General features: G+C 51.1%; 1 protein-coding gene across 7 annotated transcripts in view; it reads left to right on the top strand.

Annotated features, from left to right (window-relative positions):
* Nucleotides 1-25,828, top strand: part of LOC138259681 (cytochrome P450 2G1-like) — a 584,827-nt gene that overhangs the window by 483,866 nt on the left and 75,133 nt on the right. For all 7 annotated transcript variants that reach the window (XM_069207561.1, XM_069207562.1, XM_069207557.1 and 4 more), the window contains one exon: nucleotides 8,036-8,177. In XM_069207561.1, the coding sequence (XP_069063662.1) occupies nucleotides 8,036-8,177 (142 nt within the window). The remainder of the gene's footprint in view (nucleotides 1-8,035; nucleotides 8,178-25,828) is intronic.

Raw genomic sequence — 25,828 nt, 5'->3', positions numbered from 1 at the left:
CACACAAACGCAGGCAGCCACCCACCCAACAGCCATCCACCTCACGACAGCCTACAGCACCAGCACCTTCACCCAATGACAGCACACCTGACTCTCCTACAACCACCTAATCTACCTCCACTTCCATCTCCACTTCTCCTACCCTTTACCTTGGCCCTAAGAAACTTTTCATGGCTAACCTTGACCTCTTTCCCCCCGATGAGCTCCCCCATCCATCTTCAAAGAGTCCCAAGAGCACCGCAGCCACCACCAGCCCAGCTTCGGGTGTCACTGTTGTGCATGGGTTCTGGAGCCCACCCTTTGCCAGCAGTGACACATCGATCAGCAGCAAGGACATGTCCAGCCCCCCCCCCAGCAAGAGGACCCGCAAAAACAAGGGCCGCCGTGCGAGGACCGACAGGGCTGCCCCCAAGGAGCAATGTGCGGCCACTTCACCACCCACACCATCTAGGGGAGGCAAGGGCCCGAGAGCCCCATCAAAGGAGCGGAAGGGCAGCAGGAGCGCGGAGAAGGTGGACCCCACATGCCACATCCCAGCTGGGAAGGAGGACACTAAGGAGGCCAGGAGTCCGTCCCCGAAGGGTCCAGAAACGTCACAGTCCGAGGGCGACTGAGCAGGGAGTCCAGGCCAGGTATGGCTCCCTTGACCTGCTGGATGAGCACCGCTGAACAGGGCCCGCGGTGAAGAACAGCACCGCTGAACAGGGCCCGCCGTGGAGAAGAGCACCGCTGAACAGGGCCCGCGGTGAAGAAGAGCACCGCTGAACAGGGCCCGCCGTGGAGAAGAGCACCGCTGAACAGGGCCCGCCGTGGAGAAGAGCACCGCTGAACAGGGCCCGCCGTGGAGAAGAGCACCGCTGAACAGGGCCCGCGGTGAAGAAGAGCACCGCTGAACAGGGCCCGCCGTGGAGAAGAGCACCGCTGAACAGGGCCCGCGGTGAAGAAGAGCACCGCTGAACAGGGCCCGCGGTGAAGAAGAGCACCGCTGAACAGGGCCCGCCGTGGAGAAAAGCACCGCTGAACAGGGCCCGCGGTGGAGAAGAGCACCGCTGAACAGGGCCCACGTTGAAGAAGAGCACCGCTGAACAGGGCCCGCCGTGGAAAAGAGCACCGCTGAACAGGGCCCGCGGTGAAGAAGAGCACCGCTGAACAGGGCCCGCCGTGGAGAAGAGCACCGCTGAACAGGGCCCGCCGTGGAGAAGAGCACCGCTGAACAGGGCCCGCCGTGGAGAAGAGCACCGCTGAACAGGGCCCGCGGTGAAGAAGAGCACCGCTGAACAGGGCCCGCCGTGGAGAAGAGCACCGCTGAACAGGGCCCGCGGTGAAGAAGAGCACCGCTGAACAGGGCCCGCCGTGGAGAAGAGCACCGCTGAACAGGGCCCGCCGTGGAGAAGAGCACCGCTGAACAGGGCCCGCCGTGGAGAAGAGCACCGCTGAACAGGGCCCGCGGTGAAGAAGAGCACCGCTGAACAGGGCCCGCCGTGAAGAAGAGCATCGCTGAACAGGGCCCGCGGTGAAGAAGAGCACCGCTGAACAGGGCCCGCCGTGGAGAAGAGCACCGCTGAACAGGGCCCGCCGTGGAGAAGAGCACCGCTGAACAGGGCCCGCGGTGAAGAAGAGCACCGCTGAACAGGGCCCGCCGTGGAGAAGAGCACCGCTGAACAGGGCCCGCGGTGAAGAAGAGCACCGCTGAACAGGGCCCGCCGTGGAGAAGAGCACCGCTGAACAGGGCCCGCCGTGGAGAAGAGCACCGCTGAACAGGGCCCACGTTGAAGAAGAGCACCGCTGAACAGGGCCCGCCGTGGAAAAGAGCACCGCTGAACAGGGCCCACGGTGAAGAAGAGCACCGCTGAACAGGGCCCGCCGTGGAGAAGAGCACCGCTGAACAGGGCCCGCCGTGGAGAAGAGCACCGCTGAACAGGGCCCGCCGTGGAGAAGAGCACCGCTGAACAGGGCCCGCGGTGAAGAACAGCACCGCTGAACAGGGCCCGCCGTGGAGAAGAGCACCGCTGAACAGGGCCTGCGGTGAAGAAGAGCACCGCTGAACAGGGCCCGCCGTGGAGAAGAGCACCGCTGAACAGGGCCCACCGTGGAGAAGAGCACCGCTGAACAGGGCCCGCCGTGGAGAAGAGCACCGCTGAACAGGGGCCGCGGTGAAGAAGAGCACCGCTGAACAGGGCCCGCCGTGGAGAAGAGCACCGCTGTACAGGGCCCGCGGTGAAGAAGAGCACCGCTGAACAGGGCCCGCGGTGAAGAAGAGCACCGCTGAACAGGGCCCGCCGTGGAGAAAAGCACCGCTGAACAGGGCCCGCGGTGGAGAAGAGCACCGCTGAACAGGGCCCACGTTGAAGAAGAGCACCGCTGAACAGGGCCCGCCGTGGAAAAGAGCACCGCTGAACAGGGCCCGCGGTGAAGAAGAGCACCGCTGAACAGGGCCCGCGGTGGAGAAGAGCACCGCTGAACAGGGCCCGCCGTGGAGAAGAGCACCGCTGAACAGGGCCCGCCGTGGAGAAGAGCACCGCTGAACAGGGCCCGCGGTGAAGAAGAGCACCGCTGAACAGGGCCCGCCGTGGAGAAGAGCACCGCTGAACAGGGCCCGCGGTGAAGAAGAGCACCGCTGAACAGGGCCCGCCGTGGAGAAGAGCACCGCTGAACAGGGCCCGCCGTGGAGAAGAGCACCGCTGAACAGGGCCCGCCGTGGAGAAGAGCACCGCTGAACAGGGCCCGCCGTGAAGAAGAGCACCGCTGAACAGGGCCCGCCGTGAAGAAGAGCATCGCTGAACAGGGCCCGCGGTGAAGAAGAGCACCGCTGAACAGGGCCCGCCGTGGAGAAGAGCACCGCTGAACAGGGCCCGCCGTGGAGAAGAGCACCGCTGAACAGGGCCCGCGGTGAAGAAGAGCACCGCTGAACAGGGCCCGCCGTGGAGAAGAGCACCGCTGAACAGGGCCCGCGGTGAAGAAGAGCACCGCTGAACAGGGCCCGCGGTGAAGAAGAGCACCGCTGAACAGGGCCCGCCGTGGAGAAGAGCACCGCTGAACAGGGCCCGCCGTGGAGAAGAGCACCGCTGAACAGGGCCCGCCGTGGAGAAGAGCACCGCTGAACAGGGCCCGCCGTGGAGAAGAGCACCGCTGAACAGGGCCCGCCGTGGAGAAGAGCACCGCTGAACAGGGCCCGCGGTGAAGAAGAGCACCGCTGAACAGGGCCCGCCGTGGAGAAGAGCACCGCTGAACAGGGCCCGCCGTGGAGAAGAGCACCGCTGAACAGGGCCCGCGGTGAAGAAGAGCACCGCTGAACAGGGCCCGCCGTGGAGAAGAGCACCGCTGAACAGGGCCCGCCGTGAAGAAGAGCACCGCTGAACAGGGCCCGCCGTGAAGAAGAGCATCGCTGAACAGGGCCCGCGGTGAAGAAGAGCACCGCTGAACAGGGCCCGCCGTGGAGAAGAGCACCGCTGAACAGGGCCCGCCGTGGAGAAGAGCACCGCTGAACAGGGCCCGCGGTGAAGAAGAGCACCGCTGAACAGGGCCCGCCGTGAAGAAGAGCATCGCTGAACAGGGCCCGCGGTGAAGAAGAGCACCGCTGAACAGGGCCCGCCGTGGAGAAGAGCACCGCTGAACAGGGCCCGCCGTGGAGAAGAGCACCGCTGAACAGGGCCCGCGGTGAAGAAGAGCACCGCTGAACAGGGCCCGCCGTGGAGAAGAGCACCGCTGAACAGGGCCCGCGGTGAAGAAGAGCACCGCTGAACAGGGCCCGCCGTGGAGAAGAGCACCGCTGAACAGGGCCCGCCGTGGAGAAGAGCACCGCTGAACAGGGCCCACGTTGAAGAAGAGCACCGCTGAACAGGGCCCGCCGTGGAAAAGAGCACCGCTGAACAGGGCCCGCGGTGAAGAAGAGCACCGCTGAACAGGGCCCGCCGTGGAGAAGAGCACCGCTGAACAGGGCCCGCCGTGGAGAAGAGCACCGCTGAACAGGGCCCGCCGTGGAGAAGAGCACCGCTGAACAGGGCCCGCGGTGAAGAACAGCACCGCTGAACAGGGCCCGCCGTGGAGAAGAGCACCGCTGAACAGGGCCTGCGGTGAAGAAGAGCACCGCTGAACAGGGCCCGCCGTGGAGAAGAGCACCGCTGAACAGGGCCCACCGTGGAGAAGAGCACCGCTGAACAGGGCCCGCCGTGGAGAAGAGCACCGCTGAACAGGGCCCGCGGTGAAGAAGAGCACCGCTGAACAGGGCCCGCCGTGGAGAAGAGCACCGCTGTACAGGGCCCGCGGTGAAGAAGAGCACCGCTGAACAGGGCCCGCGGTGAAGAAGAGCACCGCTGAACAGGGCCCGCCGTGGAGAAGAGCACCGCTGAACAGGGCCCGCCGTGGAAAAGAGCACCGCTGAACAGGGCCCGCGGTGAAGAAGAGCACCGCTGAACAGGGCCCGCCGTGGAGAAGAGCACCGCTGAACAGGGCCCGCCGTGGAGAAGAGCACCGCTGAACAGGGCCCGCCGTGGAGAAGAGCACCGCTGAACAGGGCCCGCGGTGAAGAACAGTACCGCTGAACAGGGCCCGCCGTGGAGAAGAGCACCGCTGAACAGGGCCTGCGGTGAAGAAGAGCACCGCTGAACAGGGCCCGCCGTGGAGAAGAGCACCGCTGAACAGGGCCCACCGTGGAGAAGAGCACCGCTGAACAGGGCCCGCCGTGGAGAAGAGCACCGCTGAACAGGGCCCGCGGTGAAGAAGAGCACCGCTGAACAGGGCCCGCCGTGGAGAAGAGCACCGCTGTACAGGGCCCGCGGTGAAGAAGAGCACCGCTGAACAGGGCCCGCGGTGAAGAAGAGCACCGCTGAACAGGGCCCGCCGTGGAGAAAAGCACCGCTGAACAGGGCCCGCGGTGGAGAAGAGCACCGCTGAACAGGGCCCGCCGTGGAGAAGAGCACCGCTGAACAGGGCCCGCCGTGGAGAAGAGCACCGCTGAACAGGGCCCGCCGTGGAGAAGAGCACCGCTGAACAGGGCCCGCGGTGAAGAAGAGCACCGCTGAACAGGGCCCGCGGTGAAGAAGAGCACCGCTGAACAGGGCCCGCGGTGAAGAAGAGCATCGCTGACAGGGCCCGCGGTGAAGAAGAGCACCGCTGAACAGGGCCCGCCGTGGAGAAGAGCACCGCTGAACAGGGCCCGCGGTGAAGAAGAGCACCGCTGAACAGGGCCCGCCGTGGAGAAGAGCACCGCTGAACAGGGCCCGCCGTGGAGAAGAGCACCGCTGAACAGGGCCCTTGGTGAAGAAGAGCACCGCTGAACAGGGCCCGCGGTGAAGAAGAGCACCGCTGAACAGGGCCCGCCGTGGAGAAGAGCACCGCTGAACAGGGCCCGCCGTGGAGAAGAGCACCGCTGAACAGGGCCCGCGGTGAAGAAGAGCACCGCTGAACAGGGCCCGGCGTGGAGAAGAGCACCGCTGAACAGGGCCCGCGGTGAAGAAGAGCACCGCTGAACAGGGCCCGCCGTGGAGAAGAGCACCGCTGAACAGGGCCCGCCGTGGAGAAGAGCACCGCTGAACAGGGCCCGCCGTGGAGAAGAGCACCGCTGAACAGGGCCCGCGGTGAAGAAGAGCACCGCTGAACAGGGCCCGCGGTGAAGAAGAGCACCGCTGAACAGGGCCCGCCGTGGAGAAGAGCACCGCTGAACAGGGCCCGCGGTGAAGAAGAGCACCGCTGAACAGGGCCCGCCGTGGAGAAGAGCACCGCTGAACAGGGCCCGCCGTGGAGAAGAGCACCGCTGAACAGGGCCCTTCTTCTCAAGCACCGCTCCGCTGGGCCCTTCTTCTCATGCACCGCTCCGCTGGGCACCGCCGTCTCAAGGACCGCTCCGCTGGGCCCTTCCTCTCAAGCACCGCTCCGCTGGGCCCTTCTTCTCAAGCACCGCTCCGCTGGGCACCGCCGTCTCAAGGACCGCTCCGCTGGGCCCTTCCTCTCAAGCACCGCTCCGCTGGGCACCGCCGTCTCAAGCACCGCTCCGCTGGGCCCTTCTTCTCAAGCACCGCTCTGCTGGGCACCGCCGTCTCAAGGACCGCTCCGCTGGGCCCTTCTTCTCAAGCACCGCTCCGCTGGGCCCTTCTTCTCAAGCACCGCTCCGCTGGGCCCTTCCTCTCAAGCACCGCTCCGCTGGGCACCGCCGTCTCAAGCACCGCTCCGCTGGGCCCTTCTTCTCAAGCACCGCTCCGCTGGGCACCGTCGTCTCAAGCACCGCTCCGCTGGGCCCTTCTTCTCAAGCACCGCTCCGCTGGGCACCGCCGTCTCAAGGACCGCTCCGCTGGGCCCTTCTTCTCAAGCACCGCTCCGCTGGGCCCTTCTTCTCAAGCACCGCTCCGCTGGGCCCTTCTTCTCAAGCACCGCTCCGCTGGGCACCGCCGTCTCAAGGACCGCTCCGCTGGGCCCTTCCTCTCAAGCACCGCTCCGCTGGGCACCGCCGTCTCAAGCACCGCTCCGCTGGGCCCTTCTTCTCAAGCACCGCTCCGCTGGGCCCTTCTTCTCAAGCACCGCTCCGCTGGGCCCTTCATCTCAAGCACCGCTCCGCTGGGCACCGCCGTCTCAATCACTGTTTATGGTTCACTGTGCCCACCATGCCTCCTCCTTGACCAGTGGAGACTGTCATCCACCTGATGGACTGTGGCTTTGCACTCCCCAGGATGGTCCAGTGGGCAGCCCACCCACTGTAGAGACATTGAGAAACTGTGGCTTTGCACTCCCCAGGATGGTCCAGTGGGCAGCCCACCCACTGTAGAGACATTGAGAGACTGTGGCTTTGCACTCCCCAGGATGGTCCAGTGGGCAGCCCACCCACTGTAGAGACATTGAGAGACTGTGGCTTTGCACTCCCCAGGATGGTACAGTGGGCAGCCCACCCACTGTAGAGACATTGAGAGACTGTGGCTTTGCACTCCCCAGGATGGTACAGTGGGCATGGTGGCTCCTCGTGGATCTGGCGTCGTGGACTCATGTGGCTGTGGTGCCCCCCCCTTCCCTTCCCCCTGAGGTGCCTGTAGTTTTTACATCTGATGCCCCTGCAGTGTTCTCTCCAAAGGAATCAGGTCTCCTGTGTGGGCTTTGCCCTTGTTTCTCAAAACTTTGGCCCACGGACATGATGAATTCGTAGGATGTGCAGGACTTGTTACTTCAGTTATACACTGATGTGTATGTCATTTGTTTTCTTGTGAATATCTTTCATGGTTGTACGATATTTTTCTGGACCTTTTTGGTACATAAATATTTATTCCAAATTTGATTATGTCCTAGCATTTTTCTGGGGTGTTTGGGTGGTGTCACTGTGACTTGTTGCTCTGCATTGGTGTGTACATAGTTGGGGGGGGGGGTCGCATATGTGTGTGCCCGTAACCTTTCGTCCTCCCCCCTCCCGTGTGTCGTAGGTGCAGTACTCACCGTTGTCGTCTGCGCCGGACTTCGTACTCGTGGTAGATGAGAAGGTAGACGAGAGCAGGTAGGATGTTTAATTCGGGTTCCATGCTGTCCTCCTTCCTCCTGGAGTGCGTAGTGGTGAGCGTTTTCCCGTTTGTAGTCTGTTTCCGCCGTGTTTTTATCGGCGGTGCTCCCGCCCCGGAAAAGGTGGCGGATTGGTGAGTTGTGATAGGGTGGGCGGTACATTGTCTGCCGCCTGGCTGTTGGCGGTGACCGCCGCGCTGTTTGTTTGTACCGCCGTGGCGGGCGGAGTGTTAAAGTGGCTGTCTGAGTTGGCGGTTCCCGCCAGGGTCAGAATTCCATAATTTTTACCGCCAGCCTGTTGGCGGGTTGGCCGCCGCTTTAACACCGACCGCCAGGGTTAGAATCACCCCCTATGTCTTTTAATTCTGCTTTTATCTCACCATCTCCGCAACAGCAAAGATATTTCCACTGCTTGCCTAAGAGGAACTTGTGACAGCAGCCAGTTCTATTGCATTATTTTGTAACTGTTCAGCACTATTGTGTTTACTCCTTTTATATATAGTGACTAGGTTTATTCCTTGAAATCTATAAATACAATTTTGAAAATCTATTTATTCTTCAGGAAAAGGAAAACTCTGAATCGGAATTTAACACCAAGAACATGCTGATGACAGTCCTTAATCTATTCTTTGCGGGGACAGAGACTGTGAGCACAACATTGAGATTTGCATTCCTGCTTCTTTTGAAACATCCTGAGGTCACAGGTAATGTGAAACAAATATGAACTTTTTACTTTCAGTTCATATATTTAATTGTGAGTACAAACATTTAGAAATTGGGTTTGGATCAATAACACTAGACACTTAAGAAGAAAATGTTCATTAAGACTTTGCTCATCATAGAAATGAGTTAGCTGAGACAGTGACCGAGAGGTGAAATCATCTCTTGCAGGAATCACCAGCAGCCCTGACAGGTTATGACAGCAGACCATCTTTGAAAATGTAATCATACCCTACTCAGTATATGCCATGGTGAATGCAAATCCACACAAATGCAATGTAACGTAAATGCAATTTATAGAGTGCACTGCTACCTATATAGTGCAAGACGCTAACGATTAGTGGTCAGATGTACAAAGCATTTTTTGTGTTGCAAACAGCCCGATTTGCAGAATGGGGCCGTGTGCGACCTCAACAAAGCTGTTTTAAATATACAAACACTAAATTGCGATTTGGTAACTTCTCACTGAATCACAATTTACATTGGCGTCCCAGTTCGATTCAGTATTTATAAGGGGTGTGACTGGGGCAGCTCTTCAAAATACAGAATCACTTTGGTATGCATTAATGTTTTGAAACCGAATTGTGGTCGCAAAACAGTAATACATTACTACCAATTCAAAATTGATGGTAAACCATTTGCTCTTGGTAAAGGGTCCCCATAGGACCCCTTTCATTTTGAGGATGTTAAACAAAATATCTTTTAAGTGCAGGCAGTGGTCCCACAGACCACTCCCTGTTCTTAAAAATAGAAACTTTTGATTTTTGACAAAAAATTGCTTTATTGAAAAGCAGTAACAGGTGTGGTGGTCTCCCTGTTACCAGCCCTGTGACGGCAGAGATTCCTGTGTGATGAAAATTGCGACTTACCTGATTATTAAAATATTTATGAAGTAGATCCAATTGCTACCCACAAGGAATCGCTCTTTTAAAATTAGAAGTTTCATACATTAGGAATAGAGATTTCTGAATTGTGATTTCGATACAATTGCAATTAGGAAATCGCTTTTCCTAATGTTACAACATCTGGCACTAGGTGAGAAATGGGAAATCAGAAAGTGCATTATATGAGAAAAAAGCAGGTTTTTCAAGCGGTCCAAAAAGGTAGAAATTGTTTGGTTGAACGATAATGAACTGGAAGGGAGTCCCACGTTTTAGCAGCAATCACCAAAAAGCCCTGTCCAGCAGCAAGGGCACTGCAGACTGTAGGTACCACAAGAAAATATGCCTTTTTGGAGGTAAAGTGTGCCCTGGTTGGTAATGGTGGAACTTGTGCTACAAGTTGGAATGGGCATAGCAGTGATGGGCTGAAATACCATAGAGAGGGGCTTGAAATGGTTCATTTAGATACTGGCAACCAGCATATTGTTGGGAGGGAAGAAGAAACCAAAAAACTAAGCATATTGTAGTAATTACAGACAACTTGAGAGTACAGCCATAAAGATGTTTATTCGTCCAACTCCTCACAATCCACTACATCACCCACTGCCAACATTCTATTGCGAACTCCCGGTGATTCCAAGCGTTTCAACATTCTAGGGAGAGTGGAATGTTCCATATGACTGCTGGTGGCTTATAATTAACACAACCAAAAATGGGTAAATACGTCACTACATTAATTAACATTTGGTAATATATATATATGTACATTTTCCATTATCAGATCGTGTCTTTGCTAAATCACTGCTTATAACACTTATCTCCTTCCCTTACGGAAAGAAAACATAGTCCTTCTGCCAATTTGGAACACTGCGGTCACGTGCACTTGATCTCCTGTCTGATGTTGTCGGAACTTGCTCATCTTCTCCCAATGTCCCAGACCCGTTTGTAGACCTGTTCTCTCCTTCATAGCAAGGCACAACTCGATCCATGCTCCATATCTTGTCATTCTGTAATTTAACAACATTCCGATACACTTCCTTTATTTTAATGGGATCAGAGAATTTGCTTACATCACTGGGGCTATGTCGAGGGAGTCGTATTCTCACCCATTGACCCACACGCCATTGTTTGTTCTTGGTTCCAAATTTCCTGTTGTACCATTCCACATACTTATTCTGTTTACGTTTGAAACTCTCTACTGATACCTTCCTTCGTTCCTGTACTTGTTCTCCTCCCTTTAGCCAATTGGGATTCAATTTGGTACCTGGTTGCCTGCCTTTTAACAATTGGAATGGTGTAAGACCCGTTACCAAATTTGGCGTGTTATGGTATGACCAGAGCATCTCGTTTATTGCCCGATCCCCAGGAACGCCTGACCTTTTGGCTCTTTGAGCACACTCCTTAATTACTCTATTCATTCTTTCTACTAACCCGTTAGCTTTTGGATTGTATAACGCCGTTCTGAAATGTTGCACCCCCCAAGCCTTAAGGAACTCCTTCATGTTGTCTGACGTGAACTGAACTCCATTGTCCGTCACCAAAGTGCTTGGAATTCCCTCTCTCATGAAGGCTTCTGTCAGGAAATTGATAGTTTCACTTGTGGTTATCTGGTTCACTATTTTGTACATAGTCCAGTGTGAGTGGTAGTCCACTAATACAAACACATAGTGCCCCTTGTTTCCCAACTGATTCATAGGACCCAAAATGTCCAGACCCAGTTTATCCCATGGTTTCAAAGGAACTTCTACCGGGGACAGTGGAGCTCTGCGTGTCACATGGGTTTTGTCACTTGTCGCACACGACCAGCAGTCTCTAACCACTCTTTCAACTTCATTATCCATCTGGGGGAACCAGTACAGTGCCCGTAATTTATTCTTTGTGAGGCTACGCCCCAAATGCCCCTCGTGTGCCAATTCAACTAGCTTGGACCTCAATGCACTGGGAGGTATTATTCTTTCACCTCTCATTATCAAATCATTAGATAAATGAATTTCAAATCTGACATTCCAGTAATCTTTTAAAGGTTCCTCCACATCCTTGGCCCTATCCGGCCAACCATTTATAATTTTCCTTTTTAACAATTGCAAAATTTGATCCTTTCCAGTTTCTTCAATCCATTCCTTCTTAGAGAGACAAGTTAAATCAACCCACCATATGGATTCAATCTCTTCCTGATCCTCTACCAGCTCCTCTATTTCATTATCTCCCGTGGATCTGGACAAAAAATCAGCTACATTGTTTTTGTCTCCTGGTACGTATTCCACACTAAAATTGTATCCTTCCAGGCCTAAAAGCCATTTTGCTATACGTGGAGTAGCCCTCTCCCTGCCTTGAGTGGTGAATACATTAATTAGGGGTTTGTGGTCAGTTTTGATTACAAATGGTAAACCCCATAAAAAGAATTTAAAATGTGTGATTGCCCAGAAACAAGCTAATGTTTCCCTCTCAATTGTTGAGTACTTTTTTTCTGCATCATTTAGCGCTTTTGATGCAAATGCCACAACCCTCTCTTGGCCATTGGCCTTCTGACAAATCATGGCTCCTAACCCTTGCCCACTGGCATCTGTTGATACATAAGTCTTTAGTTTAGGATCAAATTTGCCCAGATGAGGGGAATTAATTATGGCCTCTTTTATTCCTTCGAATGCTTGTTGACAATCCTGACTCCAATCAAATTGAATGTTTTTCCTCAAAAGAGATCTCAAAGGGGTGGTAATCATTGCAAAATTTCTTACAAACTTCGCTATGTACTCTGCAAGGCCTAAAAAGGATCTGAGTTCCTGTTTGTTAGAGGGGGCTAAGGCTTCCTTTATTGCTCTTACTAAACTGTTTTTAGGCTTGATACCCTCCTCTGATATAATATGTCCCAGGTATTCTACCGATGACAACCCAAAACGACATTTGTCCTTCTTAATTGTCATGCCCGCCATATCTAAGGCTTGCAGAACACTTCTTAGTGTGCTGTCATGCTCAGACTTGCAATTCCCATAAATTAACACATCATCTTGGAAACATAACACATGATCCATATCTCTCAATATACTTTGCATAATGCGTTGAAATACTGCTGCCGCCGAAGCCAACCCAAAGGGCATCCTGCGGTATCGGTAGGCTCCGAACGGGGTGATAAAGGAAGTGAGGGAACGTGATGATGGATGAAGCTCCACTTGATGGTACGCCGACGAAAGATCTAGTACACTAAAAAATTTTGCTGGACCCATTGTGCTTAACATCTCATTTATTTTAGGTAGCGGGAACCTCTCTACCCAAATGTTTGCATTTAGGTCCCTGAGATCGATACACACACGCGAGCCTTGACCACTTGACTTCTTGGTGATCACTATTGGGGCAACCCATAACGCACTGTCAATCGGTTCAATGATTCCTAGCTGTTCTAACCGATTTAATTCTTGTTTTAAAGGCTCTCTCATCATTAGGGGTACTGGTCTAGCCCTATGCACAACAGGAACTGCACCATCTTTGAGTATGATTTTGTGTTGATAATTTATCAACTTGCCCAATTTATCTTCGAAAAGGTTAGAGAATTCATCACATACAGGATGACTATTCTCTGCATTCCTTACTAACCATACTGGATCTTTTCTGTTAGGGTCTAAACGAATCCCTAGATCTCGCTGATGTTCCCATCCTAAAATGTTTGAGCCCTTGCTGGTGAAGTACACTTTGGCCCTAGTCGTTCTTCCCTTGAAGGTTATCTGCATGGACCTCATCCCCTTTAATGGTATCGGATCACTATTGTATCCTCCTGGACTGATATCCGCCGGTTGCAAGTCATACCCTTTATCTTTGAACTTGCTCACATACGTGTCAAAATTTATAAATGTGTATGGTGAACAAGAATCTGCATACATTCTTATTTGTTCTCCATCGAGATCTATGACACATGATGGGTACTCCGACTTAGTGTTTATGTCATTCGCTACTACTTGCAGTACAAATTTGTTGAACTTATCTTGGATCTCTTCTACCTTGTGTACCATTTTCCTACCATAACTCTCATTTCTCTCTCCCCTACAAACTCGTGCATAGTGCCCTTTATTCCCACACTTCCTACATATGCAATTCCTAGCTGAGCACTCAGAGCTATTGGCTAAATGTTTCACGCTCCCACACCTGAAGCATCTATTCTTGGGATTCCCCATGACCCCTTTCTTGTTAATGATCTCCTGAACTTTTTGCTCCTCATCCTGTACCCTATCATCTTGATTGGATGTAAGTTTCACTTCCATCATGTCCTCCTTGTTAGACGAATGTCTAAAAGCCTTTATGCACTCTGTCGTTTGTTCAATGCTTTTTGCTATTTCTATAGCTTCCTTCAAAGAAGGGCTTGTAGTTAATAGTCTTTCCTGAACTTTATTATTACTTGTACATCTCACTAGTTGGTCTCTAATGAGCGAATCTTCCAAGAGTCCAAAATCGCATGTCGCCGCCAACCCCCTTAAACAAGCTATGTAGCTTGATACTCTTTCTTCTCTCCCTTGAATTCTACTGAAAAATCTATGCCTTTCCAACACTATATTCACTTTCACCCCAAAATGTTCTTCTAACTTTTTAAGAGTTTTGTCATATGTATCAAGACCTTCATCCTCATCTTCCTCCTCCTCCAAATCTGTTAAATTGTCATAAACTTTGCGTCCATGCACACCTAAGTTGTGGAGCAAAATGTGCTGTTTCCTCAGCGGGGAAAACCTCTCTCCCCCTATTGCTATTAGGTAGGACTCAAATAATCTTCTCCAGTCCTTCCATAACAGGCTTGGTTCACCTGAATCGTTCAGGAAGGAAGGAGGTTGATTCATGCTGGCTGCTGCCATACTCCCCCCACCAGATTCTCCTATTCGTACAAAAATGAATACAGTGTACTATTATCGCTGGGATTGCACACCTTACAATGATGACAATTGTGTTTTACTTAATACCTCCTTGCGTCAACTATTAACATCGCTAATACAGTTAGAAATTCCTCAACTGCACTATTTTCAAGAATAACTTACATATGTAATTAAATTATTATTATAACACGCAAATGTGAATTACTGCAATGGATGACATATGACAACAATCCATCCCTTTTCTACTGCCAAGAATTAACGTTACTTTGCTGGTTTTCTTTTCTCCTTAATTCCTGCTGAACAAAAATGGTCGTGGGTGATTTACAATTCCCCCCGTAGTTCTGTGGTTAATCGCTAAGGACTGCCTTCAGTTCATGCCCTCCAAACGCTGCTGCAGTGATTTTTCGCTGTGTTTCCTGTCACTACGAGCGCTTTGCAATGCGTTTCAAATCTCCTGCCGTATTACAACGTTATACGCTCGTCAACTGCGCGTCCTCAGCACGTCTCCCGTCGCCTAGGAAACGCCTCAACATCGGCGATTGAAAACATCGGAACACATCGCCACGGTTCCCCTCACGCTGGACTTCCACACTGCGGGAACCTCCTAGCAACAGCTCAACACCGCGTAACTCTTCTCACCGGTAAGGCGCCAACTTCACTTAGCTCGTCTGTTTGGTGTTGATCCTGGAATACGCTTCCACATGCCCCCATTCACTCCATGTCTCGGCAATAAGGTAGAGTTATTAAACGCCGCGCTGCTTTCTCCCTACTTCGTTTTGCAAATCCCAATCTTGCCGGCGCCTCCTGCCATCAATGCTGATCCAGCTCCTGAGTTAATGGGAGAGGAACATCTCAGACTCTCCGATCACTGAGAAAGATTGATCAGCTCACCATGGACGTCCCCAGGCGCCGTACCCCGCGGATAAGTGGATAAATAACCGATCAGGGGTGAGGAGTCACACTGCCCCTGCGCAGTCTTTCCATAACCTTCTCAGCAATCCCACCTTCGTCGCCAATTTAACTTATCTGTAGTAATTACAGACAACTTGAGAGTACAGCCATAAAGATGTTTATTCGTCCAACTCCTCACAATCCACTACATCACCCACTGCCAACATTCTATTGCGAACTCCCAGTGATTCCAAGCGTTTCAACATTCTAGGGAGAGTGGAATGTTCCATATGACTGCTGGTGGCTTATAATTAACACAACCAAAAATGGGTAAATACGTCACTACATTAATTAACATTTGGTAATATATATATATGTACATTTTCCATTATCAGATCGTGTCTTTGCTAAATCACTGCTTATAACACATATAAAGGTCAGTCAAGCTGCAGCATTTTGGATTCTCTAAGGGTGGTTAACTATGCAAGTGGTTTACCCCACAACATACTGTAGAATTACAGTAACCAAGATGACTGAGGATGGTTGCCTTCTCTACCAAGGGGTTATTATGTAGAGTTTTGCGCAGCACTTTCAAACAGAGAAAACAGGTAGAGGAGTGCCGGCCTGAACAGCAAGAGGGAGATCCTGACAAAACCAAAAAACAAGATTACGGCCAGAAGCAGCAGGAAGTGGATGTGTCACCCACTTGGGATGACCAGAAACCATTGAGGAGAGTCCTTGGAGAATTGTATCCAGAGACCACTAAGGCATCCATCATGTGTGTGTTAAGTCCAAATGAATTGCTGCTCATACATTCAGCCACAATCAGCATATATGCCTGAAGGAAGTGTCATAGGTATGGTCTAAAAGAGGTAACAGAATATGTGCAATATCAGCATAGGGCATGGGTGGTCATTATGACATTGGTGGTCCTTTCTGAAGACCGCCGCGCTGACCACAAACTTCCAACAGACCACTGCTGAGGCAGACATCGGCCTGCCAGATTAATGACATACAAACACAAAACCGACAGAAACCAGCCACAACAACAATTCCGCCAGACCCAAAGGAGGCGAAAAACTGTCGTACTCACCACCCTTCCCGCTACGCCAGAAATACACCACCGTCCAAATTATGGACCACGGATCACTACAGCGGACACTCATCGGAGGTCAGCCATTGGCGGTGCAGACCGCCGTGGCAGAATTGGGCACCCAACACCAAAATAACCCAACATTGGCCAGATTGAAAAACCCACACCTGACACATATACACACCCTCCAACAGCACCATAAAACATACACCCCACCTGTGATAAAATAGCCTCTTTCTAGCATGCTTACCCCCTTTTGTGGCCTGGTTGTGAGTGTTTGTCAGTGTGTTTTTACTGTCTCACTGGGATCCTGCAAACCAGGACCACAGTGCTCATAGTTTAAACTCTATTTGTCAGTGCGTTTTGCCTGTCTCACTGGGATACTGCTAGTCATGACCCCGGTGCTCATAGTTTGGGGCTATGTGTGTTGGCAGTATGCTTGACTGTGTCACTGAAGTTCTGCTAACCAGAACTCCAGTGCTTATGCTCTCTATACTTACTAAATTTGTCACTATAGTTGAGTGACTCCATATTCCAATTCTGATTGGCATACTGGACCCCCTTATAAGTCCCTAGTATGTGTACCTAGGTACCCAGGGCACTGGGATTCCAGGAGATCCTTATGGGTTGCAGCATTTCTTTTGCCACCCATAAGGAGCTCAGACAAACCTTTCTTCAGGACTGCCACTGCAGCCTGAGTGACATAGTGCACATACTATTTCACAGCCATTTTCATTACATTAAAGTAGCTTATTAGTCACCTATATGTCTAACTTTCAGTTCCTGAAGGCTAGGTGCAAAGTTACTAAGTGTGAGGGCACCCTTGTACTAGCAAAGGTGCCCACACGTTGTCCAGAGCCAATGCCCCGGACTTTGTGAGTGCGGAGACACCATTAAAAGCGTGCACTACATATAAGTCAATACTTATATGTAGCTTCACAATGGTAACTCCGAATATGGCCATGTTACATGAATAAGATCATGGAATTGTCCCCCGTTCCAAATCTGGTATTGGGGAGCCATATCCATGCATCCTGGGGGCTCCACAATGGACCCGAAGTTCTGACAACTCAGGTCTCTGAGGCTTGCACTGCAGCTACAGCTGCTGCCACCTCACAGACAGGGTTCTCCCTCCTGGGGTCTGGGCAGCCCAGTCCCAGGAAGGCAGAACAAAGCATTTCTTCTGAGAGCAGGGTGTTACACCCTCTCCCTTTGAAAATAGGTGTTACAGGCTGGAGAGGGGTAGCCTCCCCCAGCCTCTGGGAATGCTTTGAAGGGCACAGATGGTGCCCTCCTCGCATAGACCAGTCTACACTGGTTCAGGGACCCTTTCTCCCCTGCTCTGGTGGGAAACTGAACAAAGGAAAGGGGAGTGACCACTCCCCAGTCCATCACCACCGCAGGGGTGGTGCCCCGAGCTCCTCCAGTGTGTCCCAGACTTCAGCCATCTTGCTTTGCAAGGTGTGGGGGCACTCTGGCGGGCTCTGAGTGGCCAGTGCCAGCAGGTGACGTCAGAGACCCCTCCTGATAGGTCCATACCTGATAAGGTAACCAATCTCCCTTTCAGGGCTATTTAGGGTCTCTTCTGTGGGTTCTCTTCAGATTCTACTTGTAGGTTTCCTTCAGGAATCCTCTGCAACAACTTCAGCCTCTTCTGATCTCGGATCAACCACAGCCTGTTCCAAGAAACGCTGTAACTGCAACAAAGTGTCTACAAGAGACACTTTTCTTCAGCAACCTCAGCTCCAAGTCAGCAACTGTAACAGTTTCCATGGTGTGCACACAACAGACAGAACTTGCACAGACAAACACAGGCACCACATTCACTCCAAAGCACATACAGAGCCAACACACAGATGCACATACAACAACAGCCAATGCCTCCACTTTCTCCCCCTCCTCCCTCACAGTCACAACAACAATCACACCTGCAAGCACTGCATCTTCAGTCCCAGATCCTGACACCTGCACAGCCTTGTCCACAGTTACCACAACAGCAGACATGCAGACTAGTACCCCATACACCACATGCGCAGTCACCACTACTATCACAACCTCATGCAGCACACCCACCTCACTTGCAGAAACAAACCACAACATACATACACATTTCCTGTTTGTCCTCTCCCACCCTGTCTGCCCCGCTCCAAAGACACATAAACGCTCCCACTCAGATACTCAACAGCCATCCACCTCACACATGCATACTGTCCATGCACCTGCAATGGAGTCCAGCACACCTACTCCTCCTACAACCACTTCCTCTACCTCCACTCCCAAACCTCCTCCCACAACCTGCCCCTTTGGACTTAAGAAACTTTTCCTTTTCCACCTTGACCTCTTCCCTCCCCCCGCCCTGCCCCTAAGAGAAATCTCCCTCTCTCCCAGCCCAGTACCTCCAGCTCCCAGTCCAGTCTTGTCCCCCCTGCAGCTACACCTGCCACTAAGGGGCACAAGAGTGGCCCTCCGGCCCCCCCCGTTTCCAAGCCACCACCTCCGGCCCCAAAGCAACGGAGCAAGGACCCACCCCCTCCCTAAGCCTAAGTCCAAGGAACCCCCTCCCAAAACCCCACACCCAAACCCCCCTGCCACCTGAGGTGCCTGCCTACTATCTGCATGATGCCCCTGCCCAGTGGAGTGACTTGGGTTGTCAGGAGTCAAGTTGGGCCTTGGACGTTGCCCTGTGGCATCTCTGTAACATTGGACTGGACTATGGCTCTTTTCTGTATATATGTATTTATATATTTCATTTATTTTATTGGGGTAGCTGTTGCCACAGAATTACAGTGTTTGGACCAAAAGTATGTGTCCTTGCTTTCTTTACTTTTCGCTTATGTTGTTGTTGTATTTCTCTGCAGAGAGTTCTCAGATAGTTCTCGGTGTGTGGTATGTGTGTATGGTGTATGTTGTGCATGTGGGCGTGTCACTCTCCCCTCCCTCCCCTGTGTGCTAGGCTGCTGTACTCACTGTTGTCATTGGCCTTGCTGCTCCTGGACTCCCATCAAGCGGTACAGCATCGGCAGGACTTCCAGTTCGGGTTCAATGGCGGCCGCAGACTTCTCTTTGTCCCTGGAGGTGTCTTCATCGCCAGATTGGCGATGTACCTACCGCCATCTCCGGCGGGTTGGTCAGCTGACCGCGAAATTCATAATGAGGGCGATAATCCTTTGTAGAAGTCATAGATCGGAGATATAAACTCAGAGTGGGGAATATAAACTGCCTGAGCTCAGGGCTTAATCTAAGTCAGTCCTGAGTCTTGTATCACAGATTCCTCAGTCGAAGCTGTAAACAGCCAAAAAAGACTGTATCAAAAGTGGCGAACAAGTCCAACAGAATCAGGGCTGAGGAACTTCCTTGGTCTACCAATATCTGTAGCTGACAGCAAAGCAAGTTCCATACTATGGGTGGGGTAGAATCCAGATTGCGCACTATCAAGGGTGTTTTTAGCCTCTAAAAATTAGGACAGTTGCTTATTGATAGCCCTACCCAGCAGTTTTTTGGGAAAGGGCAGGAAAGATACAGGCCACTCGTTTCACAAAGCTGAAGGGTCTATTGATGTTCTTTTTAAAAGAGGTATGACAAACACCTCTTCATATATGTTGGGACCATCACCAATGTGATGGATTTGTTGGAGTGAGTGAAGCCTATAGGATTTTCAATAATCCTCTCTGTAAAATATGCTGGGAACAAGGATACCGGGGAGAGCCTGGGTGGCCAAGGATAAAAGATCTAATAAGTCCTTAGAAGACGGCAGGCCAAAATAAATAAAAAAGAGAGAATTAACAGGATTAAATTGAATGGGAGGCTTAGCGACATTAGCTGCATCAGCAGCTCATAATGAAAACACTTTGGAAGCATCAAATATGTGTGCTAAGAAGAGTTCACATATGGAATTATTCTTGTTCACAAGATAATGTGACAATGCCTAGTGGTAGAAGTAGAAAAGGTCAGCCAGTGAACTGGTATTTTTAAATACCTCTTCGATGGCATTAGGAGCATTGAGAATTCTGGCAGCATACTAATCTGCCTTGGTAGATTGAATCATGATTTTATAGCACATGAAAGTGGCTTCAATTTGTCCTTATTAATAGAATCATTCTCTATATGTCATTTACAATCCAGTCTTTTAGGTTTTGCGCCTGATTACGAGTTTGGCAGAAGGACCTCTAGACCGCGAGGCCACCTTGTTGGCAGTCCTAATATGACCACCTCACCAGCGGTCCCTAGACTACCCTATTTGGATGCAAACAGGCAGGTCTGCCACCCGCCTAGCAAAAAAGTCCGACCGTCAGCAGTGAGGTGGTTTCTATCTAGGCAAACTGACCTCTAGTTCAGTCAGTGCCGGGGCCTACAACCGAGCCTATTACAAACACACAGTCGCCGTGGTGGTCTCCGCTTGGCAGTTAGCCTATGGCGGTCAACCACTATGGTACGTGTCCAGCAAAGTAACAAACATGTGCACATTGGATGAATTAAAAAACAACACAGGTGACACACATTGGTCTAGTAGACACACCTGCAAATCCCACTATAAAACACACCCCATCACAGACCACAATCCTTTACATTTTCAAAGGGAACCAAAGAATCCCAACCACTATTTATTGAACTTTTCATAGATTAGGCACACCTTTTTCCACCATCCCATAGAATACCCTGTACACAGTTTTGTCAATTCACTCTCTATAGCACTTCCCCTGTTTAATAAGTCCCTGTCAACCACTTTCTTTGTGCACCATGTCATGTTCCAAAACTTCTCGTTTTTCAGAAGATGATTTGGGAGTCATGGTGGATGAAATCATGAGTAGAGCCGCAATTGTTTGGATCCCAAGTCCAACACACTCCTCTCAGTAGGAAAATGGAAAGGTGGGACAGGATAATCAAGAGATTGAATGGTGTAGGCACCACCCTGGGGAGTACATTAGGAAGAGGTGGAATTACCTCAGGGGCAAGCTCCATTTTCTGGTCTCCATGCAGCAGCTGGAGACCAAGAAGACTGGCATTGGCCCTCCTAGTGTCCCATTAAGACTCTTTCCCTAGGAGGAGAAGGTCTTAGCCATCCTGCATTCCGAGGGCTTGCCAGGAATACCTGGGGGAGTGGAGTTTGTTAAGTTTGCCAAAAACTGTCACAAAACTGCACTGTCATATATGCTCACAGCTCAGCTTTTGCCACTCTCTTGCTCATGTACTTGACCAACATTCAATGCCCAGGGTATCTGAGTTTTAACACTGTCAATGTGTATATTTGGACCCAGCATCACAGTTAGCAAGGCCCATCACATTCTATATGTCCAAATGGTGCTTGTCATCTCACAATACGAAGAAAAAAAAATCAGGATTCATGGTTTTCCCCAAAACACAAATGTATGCTTGTAGGAAAGTACCATCTTCCTTGGCATGTTACCCCCACTTTTACCTTTATGTCAGTATGTTTTTGCCTGTCTCACTAGGATCCTGCTGGTTAGGAACCATGTGCTCATAGTTTATGGCCTGATGTGTGTGTCTGTATAGTGCTTGACTGTGTCACTGAGGCTCTGCTAATCGGAACCTCAGCGCTTATGCTCTCTCTGCTTTTACATTTGTCACTGTAGGCTAGTGACTTAATTTACCAATTTCAATTGGCACACTGGACCCTTCTTATAAGTCCCTAGTATATGGCACCTAGGTACCCAGGGCATTGGGGTTCCAGTAAACACATATGGGCTGCAGCATTTATTTTGCCACCCATAGGGAGCACAGACAAACCCTTACACAGGCCTGCCATTCCAGCCAGTGTGTGAAATAACGCACACGTTATTTCACAGCCATTTTCACTGCACTTAAGTAACTTATAGGTCACCTACATGTCTAACCTTCACTTGCTGAAGGTTAGGTGCAAAGTGTGAGGGCACCCTTGTACTAGCAAAGGTGCCCCCACATAGCTCAGGGCCATTTCCCGGGACTTTGTGAGTGAGGGGATGCCATTACACACGTGCACTACACATAGGTCAATACCTATATGTAGCTTCACAATGGTACTCCGAATATGGCCATGTAACATGTCCAATATCATGGAATTGTCCCCCCATTCCAAATCTGGTATTGGGGAGCTAATTCCATGCATCCTGGGGGCTCCACTGTGGACACCCAGTACTGCCAAACCAGCTCTCGGAGGCTTGCACTGCAGCTACAGCTGCTGCCACCTCACAGACAGGTTTCTGCCCTCCTGGGGTCTGGGCAGCCCAGTCCCAGGAAGGTAGAACAAAGCATTTCCTCTGAGAGCATGGTGTTACACCCTCTCCCTTTGGAAATAGGTGTTAGAGGCAGGAAAGGGGTAGCCTCCCCCAGCCTCTGGGAATGCCATGAAGGGCACAGTTGGTGCCCTCCTTGCATAGACCAGTCTACGCCAGTTCAGGCACCTTGTCCCCTGCTCTAGCTCACTACTGGACAAAGGAAAGGGAAGTGACCAGTCCCTTGTCCATCACCACCCCAGGGGTGATGCCCAGAGCTCCTCCAGTGTGTCCCAGCCTTCAGCCATCTTGCTGTACAAGGTGTGGGGACACTCTGGAGGGCTCTAAGTGGCCAGTGCCAGCAGGTGACATCAGAGACCCCTCCTAATAGGCCCACAACTGATAAGATAGCCAATCCCCCTCTCAGGGCTATTTAGGATCTCTCCTGTGGGTTCTCTTCAGATTCTGCTTGCAAGTTTCCTTCAGGAATCCTCTCCAACTACTTCAGCATCCTCTGACCTTGGATCAACTGCAGCCTGCTCCAAGAAACACTGTAACTGCAACAAAGTATCCACAAGAGATACCTTTCTTCTGCAACTTCAGTTCTGAGTCAGCAACTGCAACAGTTTCCACGGTGTGCACACCCTGGGGACTCCCTGTCTTCATTCTGCACCAGAAGGGCCAAAGAAATCTCCAATCGAGTGAAGGAGTTACACCCCTGCTCCAGCAGGCACCTTCCTAGATGATGACTGGTACACTTGGCCTCCTCTCACAGCGACAAGGGTGCTCCTAAGGACACAGAGGGTGGACAACATTGACATAGACTGTTCTGAGGACCTGCTGACCCAATTTGGAGGAGGTAAGACCTTACCATCGCTGAGAGCGATGGTACCCCTGTGTACTGTGCCTTCTTCACCTCCTGAGGCCTCTGTGCACTATTTGCAAAATTCCTTCATGCACAGCCTGGCCCAGGTCCCCAGTAGTCCATCCTGCAATGCTCAACTCGCTGAGTTGTTGTTCGACAGCGTGGTACCTTCTTTTGTTATGCGGCATCGACTGCAGTCTGCACCTCCTTTGTCCCCAGATCCTGTCACTCCTGGGGGTGCTGATTGGCATGCTGAGGGATCTCTAAAGTGCTGCAAGCCCCCTCTTCTTCCTCACATAGAGTTGAGGCCCCCAGGCTCCTCCTGGGTCCATCCAGCACCGATTTGAATCAAAATGCACTATTGTCGCAGCCAAGGCTTGTTGGTGACTTCCAACACGAAATCACATCTGCAACCATTTTCATGTCGAGGGACATCCTTTGCATCATGCAGGAACCTGCTGGCATCTTCCTAGGGTGCCTTCCTGCAGTCTTCGACTAACTGGGGACTCTTCTTTTGCACCCTATTCTGGGTTGGCAGGGGCTCCTGTCCTTCCTGAACTTCTTTCGACTTCTGGACTTGGTCCCCTTCCTTTGCAGGTCTTCGGGTCCAGGAATCCAGCAGTTGTTGTTTGCAGACTTGGTTGGTTGCTGCAAAGTCCCAATCAGGAGGTGTAGTGTGTCCTAAGGAAACTTGCAGTACTTTACTCCTGCTTTTCTGGGCTCAGGGGTGGGGTAATTTACTTACCTTTACTGTATTCATACTCTCCCAGCGATTCCGTACACACTACACATGTCTAGGGGGGAATTCGTGATTCGCATTCCACTTTCTTAGTATATGGTTTGTGTTGCCCCTAGACCTATTTTCTCCCATTGCACTCTATAGCATTCCCTATTGTTTGCATTGTTCTATGACTATTTACTTGTCTAATTGTGGCATCTAGTGTATATATAGTGTATAATACTTACCTACAGAAGAAGTATTATCTCTAAGATATTTTATGATATTTTTGGTTCTGTGTCACCCAAATAAATACCTTTATTTTTGGTAACACTGAGTATTGTCTTTACTTGTGTATAAGTACTGTGTAACTATAAGTGGTATTGCATGAGCTTTGCATGTCTCCTAGTTCAGCCTAAGCTGCTCCGCTGTAGCTACCTCTATCAGCCTAAGCTGCTAGAGCACTACTACATTTCACTAATAAGGGATAACTGGACCTGGTATAAGGTGTAAGTACCCAAGGTACCCACTACAAATTAGGCCAGCCTCCTATAATGCCCAAACCTAAATATAGCCTGTATACAGATATGTAATACCCAACATTTCTTAAGTTTTGGGGACAAAAGGGAGTGACCTGACTGCAACTCCCAAGAGGCCCTGTTTCTGTAACTTCAACCACAAGCCTGGTGTGCACATGTCTTATTAACCCTTTGTCTTAACTCTCAATTGAAGTGTACTTACTTGGGAGGGTACCATGTGTGTACCATGTGCAGTAGAGAAAATGACCTGACTAAAATCCCAGGAGGCCCTGTTTCTGTAACTCCAACCACCAGCCCAGTGGTCACTTGCCCTAATACATCTGTTAGAGAAGTCTCAATTGAAGTTTACTCACCTGGGAGCATACCATTTGTCAAGTGTTGGGAGCCAGAGGGAGTGACCTGACTGCTGTATGAGGCTGGCCTGGCTTGTAGTGGGTACCAAGGGGTATTTACACTCTGTACCAAGTCCAGTTATCCCTTATTAGTGTAGAAGAGGTGTTTCTAGCAGCTTAGGCTGATAGAAGGTAGCTATAGCAGAGCAGCTTAGGCTGAACTAGGAGACATGCAAAGCTCCTACTATACCACTGGTGTCATATGCACAATATCATAAGAAAACACAATACACAGATATACTAAAAATAAAGATACATTATTTTTATGACAATATGCCAAAAGTATCTCAGTGAGTGCCCTCAGTACGAGGATGGCAAATATACACAAGATATATGTACACAATACCAAAAATATGCAGTAATAGCAAAAGGAAGGAATGCAAGCAATGTAGAATTACAGTAGATTGCAATAGGAGCACATTGGTATTGGGGCAACACAAACCATATACTCCAAAAGCGGAATGCGAATCACAAATGGACCCCACACCTTTGTGAGCTTGTAGAGGGTCGCTGGGACTGTAAGAAAACAGGGAGGGTTAGAAAAATAGCCCATGGCAAGACCCTGAAAAGTAGGTGTAAAGTGCACCTATATTTCCCAGAGAGCACAGAAGTCGTGATAGGGGAATTCTGCAAGGAAGACCAACACCAGCAAAGCAACCAAAGTGGATTTCCAGACGAGAGTACCTGTGGAACAAGGGGACCAAGTCCAAGAGTCGCGACGAAGTCGAGATTGGGCAGATGCCCAGGAAAAGCCAGCTGAGGGTGCAAAGAAGCTGCCACCGGATGGTAGAAGCTGTGGATTCTGCAAGAACGAAAAGGGCTAGAAACTTCCCCTTTGGAGGATGGATGTCCCATGTCGTGTAGAAGCTTGCAGAGGTGTTCCACGCAAAAAGACATCAAACAAGCCTTGCTAGCTGCAAGGGTCGCGTTTAGGGTTTTTGGATGCTGCTGTGGCCCAGGAGGGACCAGGATGTCGCCACTTGGATGAGGAGACAGAGGGGGCGCCCAGCAAGTCAGGGAGCCCTCACAAAAGCAGGCAGCACCCGCAGAAGTGCCGGAACAGGCACTACAAAGAGGAGTGAACCAGAGCTCACCTGAAGACACAAAAGGGGGTCCCACGACGCCGGAGGACAACTCAGGAGGTTGTGCACTGCAGGTTAGAGTATCGGGGACCCAGGCTTGGCTGCGCACAAATGA

The sequence above is a fragment of the Pleurodeles waltl genome, chromosome 9 (assembly GCF_031143425.1).
Source record: "Pleurodeles waltl isolate 20211129_DDA chromosome 9, aPleWal1.hap1.20221129, whole genome shotgun sequence".
NCBI classification, from domain to species: Eukaryota; Metazoa; Chordata; class Amphibia; order Caudata; family Salamandridae; genus Pleurodeles; species Pleurodeles waltl.
Note: the sequence above shows the minus strand (reverse complement) of the source record. Positions and strands in the feature narration are given on the sequence as shown.